The following is a 16,795-nucleotide window of genomic DNA, read 5'->3' as shown; positions in this document are numbered from 1 at the left end:
AAACTTCTCAGTTTCAACATTTTATTGAGAACATTTAGGAACAGTGCTGCACGTTAACTTTTGTCTGCACATTGTTTTTGTCGCCATTGTTGCTGAGTCTGAGGTGCGAGTCATGCGCTCTCACTCCGCCTCCACCTCAGGTACCGAAATTTGGCACCGTTTCATTTTAAGTGAATCGGTACTCGGTAGTGAATCCGTACCAAGTACAAAAAGTACCGAGTTTCGGTACCCAACCCTAATGTTTACTGCCAGTTTGTATGTCCTAGTACTTTGAATTTTGATCACCTATCATAGAGAGCTGTGATATTTGGACCGATACTATAATTAACACTCAATATAGAAAAAAAGTGAAAGTGCCAGATTCACTTCTGCTGTGAGACAACATTTATGTAGCCTCGGACAAAATCTTGAACTTGTCAAAAGCTGTCCTGCATAGTTTGCTGCGTAAAATAAGAATCACTATTTTTTTTTGTCCAGTTAAAGATTCTGTGTACAGAGCTGTAGGGAAAACATTTTTTAGTAAAACATTTACCCTAGCAATCTCCTTTTGCCTTTGGGAACTTTTGGTTATGGGTGGTAGATCTTGTGGCTGTGCTCATGATGGCTTCATCATGTTGTATTTAGTGGCAACAATTAGGTGGTTGTATAAATGAGTGGTGTTATCCTGTATCAGCACAGCCTTGAACTCTGAAAATGTTCCACAAAAGAGGATGTGACTCCTATTTTGGTGTGAGCACAACATTTTGGTTGGAACTATGGTTTGGTTACATTTATTTCCTCTTCCTCTCCATCACAGGAGGCGGGGTGGTGTACTTGATTCTGACTCATTTTGCCCGTGTTATTCTTCTCTTCTCTAAGTCACATGTTAGATTTGTTTCTGTCTAAGTTCATTTTGTCACATGATATAAGACAGCCTTGATATACATGAATGAATTTGAAGCACGTGGTTTGATGCAACGGATGCAGGAAGGTCTTCTCAATTCTTACATAAGCAGAGAACTGAAAAAGTTTAATAGCTTTAATCATGCAGCCCCGTCAGAAAGTTTAGTTTGGTGTTTAAGAATGCAAAAAACAAGAATGGCTGCACCTGTTGCTTGTATCTAATAGCTCAGCCTCCCGCTTACTGCAGCCTAAGTAGTGTTTGTCAGATCTTTTCTCTGACTTAAAATAACTTTGTAGTGCATGTCTTGTGTTATGACTAATCACAGCATGTCTAGAGCAGGTTTTGTCTTGCAGTCCTTTGCTGTAATGCTCCCGGTGAACACCATTCTCTCGTTTACCTACTGACTTTTCCTGCTGCTCCTGGATTTCTCCTCATCAATTCAACCCACCCCCCAACTGTGCCGTATCTCCCTCTCCCTTATTCTAATCCTCCACCCCCTCTTCTCTTTGCAGTCGCACTCGAAAGTTCCTGTGCAAGAGCTTTATAAAGGGGGGGAAAATAGAGGAGTGAACGGGAAGGGGAGGAGGGGGGTTGAGTTGGGGGTGGTCGTCATGGATTCCTCACCATAGCAACCGACAAACGTTTACAAAGCATTGAGGAATTTCCTCATATCAGCTGGATTATTGGAGCCCTCAGAGAACGGCTCTCGTTCGAAACAATCACTGGATATCATCAGGACCCTGGCAGGGGCTGGAGCCCCACTGCCATTTTCATCTTTTTCCCCCCTTCGTTTTTTCTTTTCTATTTTTTTTTTAAGGGAGTGGGGAAGTTGTTTTTTATCTACTTACTCCCCCTTGCAGTTCCATTCTTCTCTTGTCCCTGCCTTACTCCCGCTCTTTCCCTCTCTGTCCTTTTTTTAAAGAGAGCCTTTGTGTCACTCCATTTTTAGTTCCCCTTTGCTATGCTGTGCACATTGTCACCCAGTGGAAAGCCGAATGGTAGCAGTGCGTTTGGTCCTCAGGAAGCATTTCAGTCCTGTTGGTAACATGAACTCCTGTACTGTAACTTTTCCACCTGGGTCTGATCTGTCAGCAGGACCAGGCGTGTCTGTGTAATACTGTTGGGCTGCTTATTTTCCCAGTGATTAAGGCCAAAGGTGGGCAGCCTCTGGGGCTCTGAGAGCTTCACTGACTCAGCTTGACTTGGTAAAGCCAGAAACCCCATGGGGCACAATGAATGGCCTGGTGGCTCCAAGAGAGAGCCAGGATGAAGTGGACGCACATTTATTTAGTATAGCTGTCCATGTGCATAGGCTTGGAATACTCTTATTCTTTTCTTTCAAGCTTCAGCATTACCTGTAAGAGTATTTTTTCAGTCTAGTGTTGAATCACCCCCCACTCATGTCTTTTTCCACTTCTTCATGTCTCCCGTGCAAACCAGCATGCAGAGCTCCGAGGGAGGGTCAGACACCACGACCAGCGTGGCAGCGCTGCGGACATCATCTTCAGCTCAGGCCCCCGTGGTACAGCCTGTCCCAGCCTCCCAGCAGGTAGGGTTCTGTGTTCCATCCTAAATCTTTCCAAACATTAGGTATTGAAGACTACTTATCTTGGAAATCAAATGAGCTTCTTGCTATAGTAGTACTTGTGCATGGTGTCTGAAAAGAAACCGCACAGTCAGAGGCGCACACTGTGAAAATGCAGTGCTGAACTAAACACATCCTGTATTGACATTCAGGGATATGACTGGCACGGAGAAGTGTGTACTGTCTATTCTGTCTGTTGTACGAGCATAAATCATAAAAAAGTCCTGAGGAGGAGGGTTTGTTGAAATGTTTTCCCGTCTTGTGTCGACTGTCATATGTTTACAATTAAGTCTGTACATGTGTGATTGTACGTGCATACCTATGTAATTGAGTTATGTCTTGTATCCACACAGAGGGTGCTGGTTCAAGCTACAGGCTCAGCTCAGAAGGGAGGACAAGTACAGCAGCTTTCAGTACCCAGGGTTCAACAGGTCCCTCAGCAGGTACACAGTGCTGTACATACTTCTACAGTGCTGTGAAAATACTTGTGCACCCCTTGGCATTTTTTTCCTCTTAATGAACCTATTTTGACTTTTGTGACTGAGCCTGAGTCCTATACTGTTCTTTTTTTTTTTAAGTATTATTATTATTTTTCCAATAACGTAACAAAGAGATGAGCATATAGCCTGTTTGACCAGGGCTTATTTATGTCATTTACAAATATTTGATCAAATTTTCATGTCTCATTTTGGTCAGAATTTACATTGCAATTAAATTATAGCAGTCAATAGTGTAGGTTTGGCCTTAGTAAACAAGTTAAACAGTAACCAGTACAAGTCTGTGTACACGGAATGAAGATCCCAAACATGGCAGCCATACTGCTCATTCAGAGCATGTGCCAAAATGTTTCTCCTGCTTCCTGTGCCCCCTGTGCGAAAGTGTCTTTCTCTGGCTGAGCCTGGCCCACTGCCTGCGTACATGAATAACATGAAAATAACTTGTTATTACAACTCTTGGTAGCTTCTAAATAACCATTTTCCCCAATTTTTCGTAATTAAAAGAGTAAGTTAAATGTGTGTGATGATGAAAACTTTTCTTAGCTTTGTAGCTGCTTCTTTTCTGATGGTGTTTATGGCATAAAGTCTTCTCTGGGTCCCAGGGTATAATTGCTGCGAAGCCCGTTGATTCTTGGAGGCTTGAACCAAATCCCAACAAAAAATCTGTGTGCTGTTTTGCGTCTAATGGTGAAAACCAGGAGTTGACCTGACTTTCTGCTATTAGTTCATCTTAGGTACCAGCCTTATATTTCTGGGTGATGTCATATGCCACAATGATCAGCTAATAGCAGACAGACAGTTTATTACCTGCTTTTCACACTGTTTATTCTTCAGTATATCATTCGTTATCAGTTGTGATGTTTGTCAACTCAACCTTGTCTTTTTTAACCCCCATGTATGTCTTTATCAGTTTAAGTTTGAATCAATTCAGGTATGATTCCACCAACATTGTTTTAAATTTCAGGGAAAATGTACATTTTCATCAACTTAACAACTTTTTTTCCCATCCAGCATTGTTCCAAATCCCCTGATCCACGTTCACAATAACATATTTATTTAGATAAATATGCATAATTAACATTGGTAGGTTTAAAAAAGGTAGGCAGTGCTTTTGATGTTAAATGATATCTGTCTTCTGTTTCGCACAAGTAATTTTTCAAAAACCAAGGGGTAGACAGACTTTTTCACTGCACTTCACATATAGTCTGTAATAGGTTTGCACATGCCTGCCTGTTTTAATTTTACGCAGTACTTGCATGATTAAAAGGAGTCAGTTACTCTTCCAGTTTTAGTTGGAGACTCACTTACGGAGGCCTGAATAAAGATTTTCCCTTTTCCTGCTTTGATTTCCTGTTTTCTCTCTGTAGGTGCAGCAGGTTCAACATGTCTACCCGTCCCAGGTCCAATATGTAGGAGAAAGTGGAGAGACTGTTTACACTAATGGAACTATGTAAGCAATGTTACATTACTCCACAATTATAATGAAGGAAAACAATACATGTTTTTATTTGTGTAGTTCAAGTACACTATGAAATAAAGTTTAATTCAACCCAGTGTAACATCGGATTGTGCTGAAATAGATTATAGTAATAACAGTAAAAGATAACTATTTGGTTTAGTTTGTGGGAGTTAAACATGTCAGCCATAGTTAAAAATGCCACTTTGTCAATAAAATAATTTAAAACTGTTTTTATTTTTCAAATTAAACAGACACAGCACTGTCCAAAAATATTTGGCTGCTCTCCAAATGCAAAATTAATCTTGAATTATGAATAAATAGGTGGTGGATTAAAAAGCATAATGACAAGTAAGACATTCCAGACCACTTTTCTCGTCATTTTAGAATTCAAGTGCTTTTAAAGTGTCTCTAATTAAAATGCCATTAAAGCTAATTGAAGCCAAAGTGATTTTTTTCACACAGTTTGATGTTTAATTTGACTCCAGCATAGCCAAATATTTTCATGACATCAGTTATATTACCGTTTGTGTCAACAAGATTATCAGGGCGTCTGCAGGCTCTTAAAAAGTCTTAAAATGGCTTAAATTTGATTTTTATAAGTATAAGGCCTTGAAAGTCATTAAATATTCTTTAAGAAAAAGTCTTAATCGCTACAAACATTTTATTATTTTCATTTATCCATCTCATAATTTCTTTTATTCAAAATGAGTCAAACTCTACTGCGTGAAAGTTTCCGATGTTACAAATGTTTTACCCTACCAATGGACCTAATACTGTCTTTTTACTTTATACTTGCATTTACCTGTTGGCAAAATGTAGATTAACCCAACTGACTGTAATAACCGTATTCCTACGATAAAATAATTGACAGATTAATCGACAATGAACTAATTGTTAGTTGCATCCCTGCTTACCTCTATACTTACCTGTAGTGCTTGAATAAGAAATCCATGGTTTGTCCAAAAATCAGTCTTAAATTTGGTAAAAATGATCTTGAAAGGCCTTAAAAATCTTAAATTAAAGTGTCTGATACCTGTAGACACCCTGATTATCCTGTGTATAAACAGTACTGTAATCCTGTACCCTTGCACAAAGAAGTGAAAATCAGAAGAGTGTAAATGCTCTCCATCAGCTTTGTTTAGCATCATCATAAAAAAACATCACCGACAGCTCATGACAATGATCTCCCCCCAGCCGAACAGCCTACTCCTACAACCCCGAGGCTCAGTTGTATGGGCAGAGCAGTGGGGGAACCTACTTTGACTCGCAGGCCAGTGGAGCTCATGTCACCACGGTGGTCTCCTCTGCCAGTGGTGGGGTGCCCCCTCATGGCATGGTGGGCATCGCTATGGACGTGGGCAGCAGCCACATCATCTCCAGCGGAAGCACCTACCTGATTCATGGAGGCAGTATGGAGGGAAGCCGCAACCACATATCGCACTCATCACGCTCCTCCTCAGCTATGGTGAGCAACATCCATACCAATGTTTCTGTGGTACTGTGAAGCACCTTTTTTCCAATAGAATGGGTAAATGTGCCGGTAAAACAACAAACTGTGACTCAGAGGTTTACACCAAACAAAAGATTGAATAACTGACCAAATATACTCTGGGGATTGTTTGTCTTTTCTCATCTGCTATGCGCTCAAATTCAAGTTTCTTTTCTCTGAAGTACGTAAATTAGTTGTTAGTACTAACTCCTAGTACGACATGGCTTACTGAGCAGAGATCCCCACTAACATATGGTGTTGTGAGACGCACGCTGGTGCTAGCTGTCATCACTGCTACCTGAGCCTGTGTTCAGTCTGGCCAGGCTCCCGCACAAGCCTGAAAGGCAGGGAGAGACACACAGGGTTTACAGCAACCTGAGTTGGGGCCTCCTGGCTTTGCAGTAACACACAGAGAGCAGAGCAGTACAGGGCAGAGAGCCTGTAGAATCGGGACACTGGCTTAAATAATTCAGCACTGCCTTGTTTCAGAGGTTTTCACAGGCACTTGAGCGCCCTGCGAAACAAAGCAACCCCTGGGGCTCATTACCATTTGGCCATGAGCCCTCTGGAGCCTTCTTAAGGCTTGGAACGCTGCCTGCTTCTTTTTCCTTTTCTTCTGTGTCTCCAGTTTGGCTGCAATACCACATATCTTTTCTTTTTTTGACTTGATTTTCTTCTACGGCTCAACAGAATGTCCCTGGTTTTGTCATTCACTTTGCCCGCCAGTTGGACTCCATTATTTTTTGTTGTCCAAAGACAGAATAATATGCTAGTGTATTTAATGCCATGACACTCTTGCTTCTGTTGTAGTTACAACTCACTCTCTGTGATTTTTAGTTTTTCAAATATTATTTCTAAGTTACATTGTTTGATAAATTTTGGGGATGGAGCGGGGTTGGGTCAGGCCTTGTTGACCTATCGTTCTCAAACTTGACGTGACCTGTGCCCCTGTTTGTGGTTCCTATTTGCATACATTAGAGTGTCTGACCACAAACCTTCACTGAGCAGCTTAACCCAATGAGTCCCTTGATTTGCATGCTTTTGTGAGCCAATAATGGATTTGGCTACAACACTGACTGATTTTAATGGAAATGCAGAGATCTGGCTGCTCGCTAACAGTCTTATTTCCTTTATCTGTTTTTTTTTGTGTGTGTTTTTCTTCATATACCCCTGCTTATTTCTGTCCCCTTCTTCTATCTCTCTCACTCTCCTGCCTCCTCCTTTCTCTGTGTCCACTTTTTCTTCTTTTTTTTTGCATGCTTCTTTCTTTAGCTTGAAATGGCGATTGAAAACCTCCAAAAGTCTGAAGGAATTGCAAGTCACAAAAGCAGCCTGCTCAACAGCCATGTAAGTCAACCAGGAACTTTCTTTGAAAAGGACATGAGAGAAAATTAAAAACAACAACAACAACAAAAAAAGCCCTTAGCATTTAGGCAGTGTGTTCGACTTGTGTTCTGCAAAGTTAAACACACTACCTACTGCTAGCTTTACGTTCTCTGCACTGTCCCACTGACATGCGTAATTGTCTGAATTAGCTTTCATCCTTGATCTGAACTTGCATTGGCTATCACTTTTGCTTAATAATGCATCTTGAATATATTTCTTAATACTCTGCATGGACTTAAATTGATTGGTTTCTGTTTATTTCACTTCTAAGTGCACCAAGACATGCGCTCAGTGTCACAAAAGCTTACTGCAGTATAACCTTTCCTCTGTGTTGAGAGGCTGTCACTCAAACGTATAATGAAATTGAAATAAGATTCATGTAGTATTTCCATCCAGACTTTTACTCACATGGGAAATTTGTGGTTTAGATTCATTCCCTACATTCCAACTCTTAACCTCAGCTGTGATCTCACAATCTCCACATCATTTGTATGAATAATGTCTGAGGTATCTGCTTTAAATCTGATTTGCAGTTTTATAATTTGAGCTTTTTATGCAAATTCTTTATGATTGTGCTGTACCAGACAGAGCTATCACTTTGTCCTCCTTAATAATATTCTTGGAGACATGTCCGATAGAATAAATAGCACTTCAGATGTTTGAGTGTTCACTCAATCAGCCATGCTTTATGCTGTAGTCACGTACTGCATCAGTCAAGAATATGAAGGCCTAAGGGTAGCCACAGCCGGAGAGCAATGGTCTCATCGGTTTTTAACCTCTTAAAACAGGTCATCATGCAATGTGTGTGTGTGTGTGTGTGTGTGTGTGTGTGTGTGTGTGTGTGTGTGTGTGTGTGTGTGTGTGTATGTGTGTGTGTGTGTGTGTGTTATCTTGTCTTTTGATGTGATAATAAGATGCACTGCTCCTCTTCATTTCTGGCCAGATGACTATCACAGAGAAGAGTTCATTCTCTGGTGCTCACTCATTGTGTGACTGTGTCTTCTTCTGTGTGTTTTCAGCTGCAGTGGCTGCTGGACAACTATGAGACAGCGGAGGGAGTGAGCCTGCCCCGGTGCTCTCTGTATAACCATTACTTACGGCACTGTCAGGAACAGAAGCTGGATCCGGTCAATGCAGCCTCCTTCGGCAAGCTCATCCGCTCTGTTTTCATGGGCCTGAGGACCCGCCGCCTCGGCACCAGGTACAAACAGGAAGGGGTTGTTGCCGATGCCGACGATTCTGATAACTGTAATCATGTAATCATTATAGATGTGACGAGTTTGATGATGCTTATAGGCATTGGAGACTTGCTGATGGAAGAGGGTAATGATAGTCATTACACTGATGGCAAGTCTTCTCCTCCTCACTGGTTTCTGGCTTTTCTCTCATGAATCTACCAGAGGCAACTCTAAGTATCATTACTATGGCATCCGGGTGAAGCCAGACTCACCGCTGAACCGGCTGCAGGAAGATACCCAGTACATGGCCATGAGGCAGCAGCCTGTCCACCAGAAACAGAGGTCAGCACTCTCCCTGTCTGCTATTTTTAACTTTTCCTTTGCTTTGTTCTGCGGCTTGTCACATTGTTTGTCACATCCTATGCCATTTTGTTTTTTATTTTGTCAGATGGCAACAGTTTGTTCTTAAGTGTTTCTTGAATTAAGATCACAAGTTAAACAAATTTAACTTTTGATTAGGGATGCACCGACTTATCAGCCAAACATCAGCATCTTCTGATATTTGCTTTTTTGACTGCCAGCGGCCTATTGGCAAACAAGAGGACATTCACCACTGGCAGTGGCTTATGTTTTTCTGTTGTGTCACATTAATTGTGCACAGGCTAAAAAGAGCCGTTCAAAACTAACAGCTTCCCAGGGACAATAGACAAAGTGTTTGGGATGAACAGAGATCTTCCCCGGGACGCCATAGGGATGAAGGGATGCAGTAAACTCATTATTGACGCGTTTTCCCTGATAAAGTGACACTGTGAACAGCAAATCTGTGTTGAAATCGGCAGGAGAGCTAGTTAACTGTGGCCGGTGGTCAGAATTAACAGCTAGGAGGCTAGAATGTTAATTTGTAAAATTTTGTTTCTGGTGAAAAACTTGAATAGATACAGTTGTATGAAGGACAAAATTGTTCATGTTTACACAGCAAAATAGATGTTAGAGAGGGATTTATGATAAATAAATAGTATGTATAGTTGTCAAGTCAAAATCTTGTTTTTGCTGACCTCCTTGATGTCTCTCACCTTGCTGCAGTGATGTAGAAGTGTACTCCGAGATGTGTCAGTACACCATGACATCACTGTTGGCTGTGGCTACAGGATCAACAAAGCACACTTCTGACCACACAATGTCTCAGAGGTGAAAGAGACTTGAAACTTTCAATCAGAGAGGACAGTGGGAAAAAAATGCTTTTTAGCCCCGGGTTTAAGTTACTCTTCAGTGTTCTTTGTAGTTTGTATGTATATAGGTCACTTCTGCATTGTGTTTTCACTATGAATGTATTGGTTTTCACCCATGACACACCTACCAAGCTGAGGCAAACATTTTGCACTGATGGAAAGAATAATTTTAGTAACCCGAAACAACTATTTTCCTTTTAAACACACCCCTGGTTATTCACTAATTCAGACTTTGGTTGAAGATGTGCTTATGTGGGAGTTGATTGTGTGGGTTTTCATTGGAATGAAAACCTACATAGCCCTCAATGGCACATTCTTTCATATCCTGCCTTCTTATTCCTTTAAAAACCAGCTAACATACCTGCCATGTCTCGTAATGTGTGTAGGTTCAAACCTCTACAGAAGGTGGACGGTATGTCTGACAGCCTGTGTGGGAGCTCTCAGCACTGTAACAGCACTCCAGAGCAGTCCGTGGCTGCTCAGAGTCAACACCACCAGCAGTACATAGGTAAGGACAGGAGCTGGGTGGTTGCCACGACAACTAGTTGTCTACAAATGATTGACACTTAAGATTAGAGAAGTGTTTTAAAGTCTCACTACTTCTTTTTTTCTTCTGATCATTTTCTGATTCCACCTTTGATAAAGTTACAAACTTTTTACCTTTTAATTAAATCAGTGCATGTGAAATCATATGTGGCACAGCTACCGCCCACATGTTGGCTTTACTCAAACATTAATTATAAACACATGTACTGTCAGACTGGTAAATTAACTGTCAAGCATCTTGTTTGTTGAGAAAATTATAGGATATGTGTTTCTTTGTTGACACTAGATGATCTGGCCGTACAGCTTTCATGTGATTTCGGTCTCCAGGATCCATGAGTCTGTCTGTGTGTGTCAGCGTGAGTGAAATGAGTGACACCTGTCTGCTTTTTTACTTTATGCAGATACGTCCCACACCTTGCCTCAATTTCCCAACCCTGACTTGGGCACCCAGCCTCTGCCTGAGCGTATCAACATGAATGATATCAAGAAGCTGCAGACACTCTACAGAGACCACTGCGAGGTAGAGCTCTATGAATATGTTTGTAACCGAGGCCATGTTGACGTGTATATAAATGGAACAGCTTTAAAGGGGACCTCCTCTAATTTTACACATGAAAGTCTGTTTACAGGTCTTTGGGAGTACTACTGCATATGTGGCTTCAGAGGGAGCTAACTGAAGTTTGATTGTCTCAAGTGTAACATGCTTCTTTATTGATCACTGGCACTGTTGTTTATTCCAAGTCGATCCCACAGACACTGTCCTGCTGCTGTAAATAGAGCACCAACATGTATAAATCCATTGCTGAAAATGGTCCTCTAAAAATACACAATTGACTCCTTGTTTGAGTATCATTTGGTTAAAACAGTTCTTAGCTGTTTAAAAAAATACTGAACCTTTATAAAAAAACAAAACAAAAAAAAAAACTAACCATATTTGTGATGTGACCCATTTTTTTTAAGATTGACTTTGAATTAGTTAATACTTTTTATTAGCAATAGGCCAAAACAATGTTGATTTGGACTTTTCAAGAGATTTCTTGACAACCTGCAAAATCTAGAATAATCCTGGCCTTATCGTGGTGACTTGGTTTGATAAGGGCTGATACATATCCTTAAAAAAGAGGCAAAAAACTACAGCAAACTACAGCAGTCAACAGGTGTCTGGCTTTGAGCGTTTATGAGGAACTGTATTTAGGAAAATGTATGATGAAAGAGCTATGAAGAAATGGCATATTGTGTAATGACATTTCACAGGTTGCAGGGCATAATTCATAGTCTTTTGGTTGGACAATGAATTCGAGTAGGCAGAAGAATAACCCTCCGGGATGAAACGGATTGGCAGTGAAAAGAGTAGAAATAATATTGAACATTAAAATTTGGGGGCTTTACAGGCAGGAGAGAGGCTGTGATTAAAGCAGCGAAGCTCTGGCTTTATCATATTATCCCTGCCCTCCCCTTGTCCAGCCTCACCACGCTCCTTTTGTTCCAGCCGTCTTTTCATCTCTGTGCAGCTTTCAAGACATGCCAATTAACCTTTCAGCGCGCTGGGTGGACATCTTGGTGTCTTTGTGGTGGCCTCCCCTTGGGCCTTTGTGCTGCCTTGTCTGTGGACAGGCACATGGGCTCCTGTCTTTGTCTGCCAGCGCATTTCTGTCACTCTCACAGCTCTCATTGCCTCTGTCTGTTTAATGTTTATGCATTTTACTTTTTCTCCTTTTTTTTCTGAGCCAACAGTGACCTGTTAACACATTAGCCAAGACTTTTTATAAATATCATTTAAAGTTACAGCACAAATAAAAATAACAAGTTGGCTCAAGAATTAAAAAAAAAAATCTTATTTCTTATTTTACCTTCATGTAGTTTAAGGAGTTTGTGAGCAGGGCTGTAAATGGACTTGTATCCACTGTCAGGCATGTATTTATAAATGTCATGGTAACAGCCAAATATTCAGGTATCAGCCATGCTATTAAATTAATGTTTAAACACAAATGATTAGGTGTTTAATAAAACTTCAAGGGTAATAAATCACACCATAAACCACAGTAGTTGTTGTGTGTGTGCACAGATGTGAGGGGTTAAGATTTGTGAATCTCTGCTGCCTGCCACTCGTCTGTGTGTATGACCGTGCATGTGAACATGTGGTATTTCTCCTCCACACTTTTTTTTTCTTTTCTTGAAGGCAAGTTGTTTTTCCTGCGTGGCGCAAAACTGCGGAGGCAAAACATTCTTGTTTAGAGGGGATGGGGAATTCTCCTTTTGTTTTGGAGTTCTGTGTTTGACCTGTTGCTTGGGGCAACCGTAAACAAGGTTGCCATGGCAACGGCTGGAGAGGAAGCAAAAACATATCATGTGATTGAAGCCTACACTGCTGTGTAACAAGATCCAGCGGCAAGTGCATGTCCTGCCAGATAGAGAAAGAAGAGAATCTTTGGGCACGGCGTGAATCATACGCTCGTACTCAACTGACGCTCAACGTAGAGATATACTGAACTGTTTGAGCTCAGAAACAAGAGTTTGACCTCTGTTTCATGTAGAGTCAGGCTGACGTTTGCTCCTGTGAATGTCCTCAGCAACTTCTACAGCGCTGGTTTTTATGTCTTACTTTGATATATGTGTGTTGGGGTTTAGAGTTTATCTGTTAACTCTTTTTAGAACCTGGTTACTGCTTTTTCTGACTCACACCCAAGCTGTAGTTTATCATTTTAGACCACCAGCTAGCCACCGCTTCCTTTGCACTCAGTGTTCACTTGTGTGCAGTATACTCTACTTTCTAAGAGCCTCATACATATGAACAGGAAAGAGGAAATCACATGGGTTAGTTCGGGTCAGCGCCTCGTCACTAAAAGGAGGCAAATGCACACATAAATCTATGTGACTAATCTGCCTGATAAAGGAAACCAAGTCGAAAAAAAATAAGTGAGTGAAATCAACTAAAAAAAAACCCCTCCAGATGAAGCCTAAACGTGGCCTTTAGGATCCTCCTGATGATTAATGTGCAGGGAGTTGTGTTTGAGCTGGCTCATTGTCTAACCAGGAGGGCCTGGAGTGAGCGAGAGGCTGCTTGCCTGCCTGTAGAAACTTTGTTGTGTGTCTGGTTGCCATGGTTCAGCTCTGTATGTTTTGTCCCCCCCTTCCTCCCTCTCTTCTCCCTCCCTCTCATTCTTTTACCCCCTCCCTCCCTCCCTCCCTCGCTGCTCTCCTGCAGGCTACTTTGGATGTGGTGATGAACCTCCAGTTCCACTACATTGAGAAACTCTGGCAGACTTTTTGGTATTCAACACCGCCATCTAGTGACGGAAATACCACCATTCCCAACAGGTCAGATCACATATACAGGAAGAGTTTCACTGTTAAAAAGAAAACTATTACTTCATTTTACATTTCTCAGCTAAATCAAGTCTTCTGTTTTAATAGTATACCAAGTCAACAACTTGAACCTTTTTATTGAGTTTCATTTTTTCCTCCTGTCTGTGTGCAGTGATGATGATCTGGAGGGTGTGATCCCCAGAGAGAAGCTGGTGGCTCTGTGTAAATACGAACCAGTCAGACTATGGATGAGGAGCTGTGACCACATCCTGTACCAGGCTCTGGTAGAAATCCTTATCCCTGATGTGCTGCGTCCTGTTCCCAGTCAGTACTATTGATATTTTTATTCATTAAGATCTTAATAAGATTATCTTTAACAGGATACTCTGTTTTGAGACATTTGTGCATGTTGTCTGTGGTCCCAAAACCTCTGAATACACACTGATGAAGTAATACTAATCCAGCACAGTCCAAGTCCCAGGATTTCCTCTTTGCATCCTCAATAATACACTAACACCACACCCAACAGTACAGTCCAATTGAGTCTTTTATATTGCAGTTGGCTGCATTTTCACTACTCTACTTACAATGCTTTATACACAGTTAATTGAAGTCAAGTCCCTTCATAATCCAGCCTGTTCTCCCACCTTTTTTGTGCAAGCCAACAGTGTTAACACATTAGCCAAGGCTTTTATTGAGTTATTAAGTTAGCACAAATAAAAAGTAACAAGGTGGCCTAAGCATGAGACAGTATCTTATTTCTTACTTTAACACATAAGTACTTTTACCGCCATGCAGTTAAAGGAGTTTTTGAGTAGTGCTGCAAACAGATATGTATCCACTGTCGGGCATATTTCTATTAATGTCATGGTAACAACAGTCAAATATTCAGGTGTCAGCTGTGCCGTTAAATTCCTGTTTAAACAGCAATGATTAGGTGTTTAATAAAACTTTGTAAGTAATAAAGGGTTTTGTCAGTTTGTAATCCAGGCTGTTCTGTTTCTTCAGGCACTCTCACTCAGGCCATCCGTAACTTTGCCAAGAGTCTGGAGGGCTGGCTGACTAACGCCATGACCAGTTTTCCTCAAGAGATTATTCGCACCAAGGTAATAAGGAAATCTCAGCGACAGATCATTAACTCTATCACATTTCTTCGCACCTGTGATCATCTCATGCAGCTGTCTGTGATCCATTTGTGGCATGTGTTAGTCTGCACAGTCCCTGCCACCTCTGTTGATTCGATCTATGCAGTAAAGATCGTTTATGTAGATGCAAGATATGGCATCATATTTTCACCACGTTAATTTCTACCTGAAATGTGAGTGGATGTGCATGTATGAAATGTTGCTCAATCCAGTTACACAGGAAACTCATCAGTGCCAGAAGCTTTAACTTTTTGTACTTGTGATTTTTCTTTGTATACATATTAAATGAGGATTGTTCGAGGGAGCCTAAGATCTAAGATACTCATTGCCAAGCACTGCTTCACTGTAATTGTTGTGCATATGACAAATAAATAACTTGAGCACAGAGAACCCTAGTAGAAACCAAAACTGGTCCCATTTAAGTCTGACATAATTTGTTTATAATAATAAAACATAAAAACCTCGAGTGACATAAACTTTTAGGATGACTCTCTGTCTCTGGCTCTGTGGTGTAGGTGGCGGTGGTCAGTGCGTTTGCCCAGACACTGAGACGTTACACCAGTCTGAACCACCTGGCCCAGGCGGCCCGCGCCGTCCTCCAGAACACCTCCCAGATCAACCAGATGCTCTCTGACCTCAACCGGGTGGACTTTGCAAACGTCCAGGTAAACATGTCTGACAGCTTCCCTGTTTACTCAGCATCAAGGCTTCATGTCAAAATGTCAGATGGTGCAGACTGTTGACTCGTGTCGACTCTCTCTCTGCTTTCCGTCTCTCGCTGTGTTTTGGTTTCGTGCTGAATACGGTTGGGTGTGTTTGTTGTGTCTACCAGGAGCAGGCATCATGGGTGTGTCAGTGTGACGAGAGTGTGGTTCAGCGTCTGGAGCAGGACTTTAAGGTCACCCTGCAACAGCAGAGCTCTCTGGACCAGTGGGCTACCTGGCTCGACAATGTGGTCTCTCAGGTCCTGAAGCCTCACCAGGGCAGCCCCAGCTTCCCCAAAGCTGCACGCCAGTTCCTGCTCAAATGGTCCTTCTACAGGTACGAAGGGGGAACAGTTAGGCTGTTGACACTTTCCTTAAAATCACTGCAAACAGCATTTTATAGATTATCTGTTTGTTTCTCTCTCTCTCTCCTTCCTGTAGCTCCATGGTGATCAGAGACCTGACCCTGCGCAGTGCAGCTAGTTTTGGCTCTTTTCACCTGATTCGCCTGCTCTATGATGAGTACATGTTTTACCTGGTGGAACACCGTGTGGCGCAGGCCACCGGAGAAACTCCTATTGCTGTCATGGGAGAGGTACGAAGGAAGATATTTATATATATCTGCTCTGCTCTGGTTGTAAACAACACTTTAATGATGATGATGGAAACGATGTTGAAAGTTGTTGTTTTGTTGACTAATGTGCTCTCATCTCTTGAATCACAGTTCAGTGACCTGACTTCTATGATGCCTTCACTCATGGAAAAAGGTAAGCCTTTATTTACAGTGCTAGTTTTCATATTAGTCTTGGTGTGTCCTAGCTAACCAGCTTTGGGTTTAAAAAAACAGGTAAGAAAACAGGGTAATACTGATAATAGTGGTAATCATGGTTCAACAAAGCCAGACTTAAGCACAATGACATTTTTTGACGTTGGTATCCCTCACTTTGATCACTCCTACCTTAGAGTGTGTCTAGATTGAAGTATGTAAGATAAAAAAAAAAACAAGTTAATGATTGTAGAAACCCACAAAAAGAGGATCAATCACCCAAAAAAACTTTTGTTGGCCCACCACAGTCTCATTCTACAAAAACTAAACTGCAGATTACATGTTTATTTTTATGACTATTTGGTAACTTCTTTTTCATTTAAAACTGTTTGTTGTGATTATATTTAAAATGTGTTTACACATTTTAAATATAATCATAATCATAATAATATTGAAATCTGCTTTTAGACATCTCTACTGTTTAGTAGAGGCTCATTATTTAAAAAACTGCGTTGTCAGTTGAGGAATAACAGGACTTATGTTGTTCGTGCCCAAAGGCACTGTGGGTGGGACCATTTAAGAGTTAAAGACTTCCGTCTGCAGCAGGAATCAATGGGCTCGG

The 16,795-nt window shown here is 41.3% G+C and overlaps 2 protein-coding genes across 7 annotated transcripts in view; one reads left to right on the top strand and one right to left on the bottom strand.

Moving 5' to 3' along the window:
- The window catches only part of rfx2 (regulatory factor X, 2 (influences HLA class II expression)), a 30,232-nt gene that overhangs the window by 10,997 nt on the left and 2,440 nt on the right, over positions 1-16,795 (top strand). For 2 of the 6 annotated variants that reach the window (XM_050054028.1, XM_050054029.1), the window contains exons 2-17: positions 2,324-2,432; positions 2,822-2,911; positions 4,333-4,415; positions 5,619-5,889; positions 7,186-7,260; positions 8,319-8,500; positions 8,700-8,819; positions 10,093-10,214; positions 10,654-10,772; positions 13,458-13,570; positions 13,731-13,882; positions 14,567-14,664; positions 15,219-15,368; positions 15,536-15,744; positions 15,849-16,002; positions 16,132-16,174. In XM_050054028.1, coding sequence (XP_049909985.1) covers positions 2,325-2,432; positions 2,822-2,911; positions 4,333-4,415; positions 5,619-5,889; positions 7,186-7,260; positions 8,319-8,500; positions 8,700-8,819; positions 10,093-10,214; positions 10,654-10,772; positions 13,458-13,570; positions 13,731-13,882; positions 14,567-14,664; positions 15,219-15,368; positions 15,536-15,744; positions 15,849-16,002; positions 16,132-16,174 — 2,089 coding nt within the window. In that variant the 5' untranslated portion in view covers position 2,324. Of the gene's footprint in view, positions 1-1,829; positions 1,925-2,323; positions 2,433-2,821; positions 2,912-4,332; positions 4,416-5,618; positions 5,890-7,185; positions 7,261-8,318; positions 8,501-8,699; positions 8,820-10,092; positions 10,215-10,653; positions 10,773-13,457; positions 13,571-13,730; positions 13,883-14,566; positions 14,665-15,218; positions 15,369-15,535; positions 15,745-15,848; positions 16,003-16,131; positions 16,175-16,795 lie in introns of those variants that run through there. The other 4 variants (XM_050054031.1, XM_050054032.1, XM_050054033.1 and 1 more) reach the window with 3 other exon arrangements.
- Positions 15,613-16,795, bottom strand: part of fcho1 (FCH and mu domain containing endocytic adaptor 1) — an 81,625-nt gene continuing 80,442 nt past the window's right edge. The window contains exon 28 of the transcript XR_007570539.1: positions 15,613-15,738. The gene's annotated coding sequence lies outside the window, so the exon portion shown is untranslated. The remainder of the gene's footprint in view (positions 15,739-16,795) is intronic.

Source organism: Epinephelus moara, chromosome 10 (assembly GCF_006386435.1).
Source record: "Epinephelus moara isolate mb chromosome 10, YSFRI_EMoa_1.0, whole genome shotgun sequence".
NCBI classification, from domain to species: domain Eukaryota; kingdom Metazoa; phylum Chordata; class Actinopteri; order Perciformes; family Serranidae; genus Epinephelus; species Epinephelus moara.
Note: the sequence above shows the minus strand (reverse complement) of the source record. Positions and strands in the feature narration are given on the sequence as shown.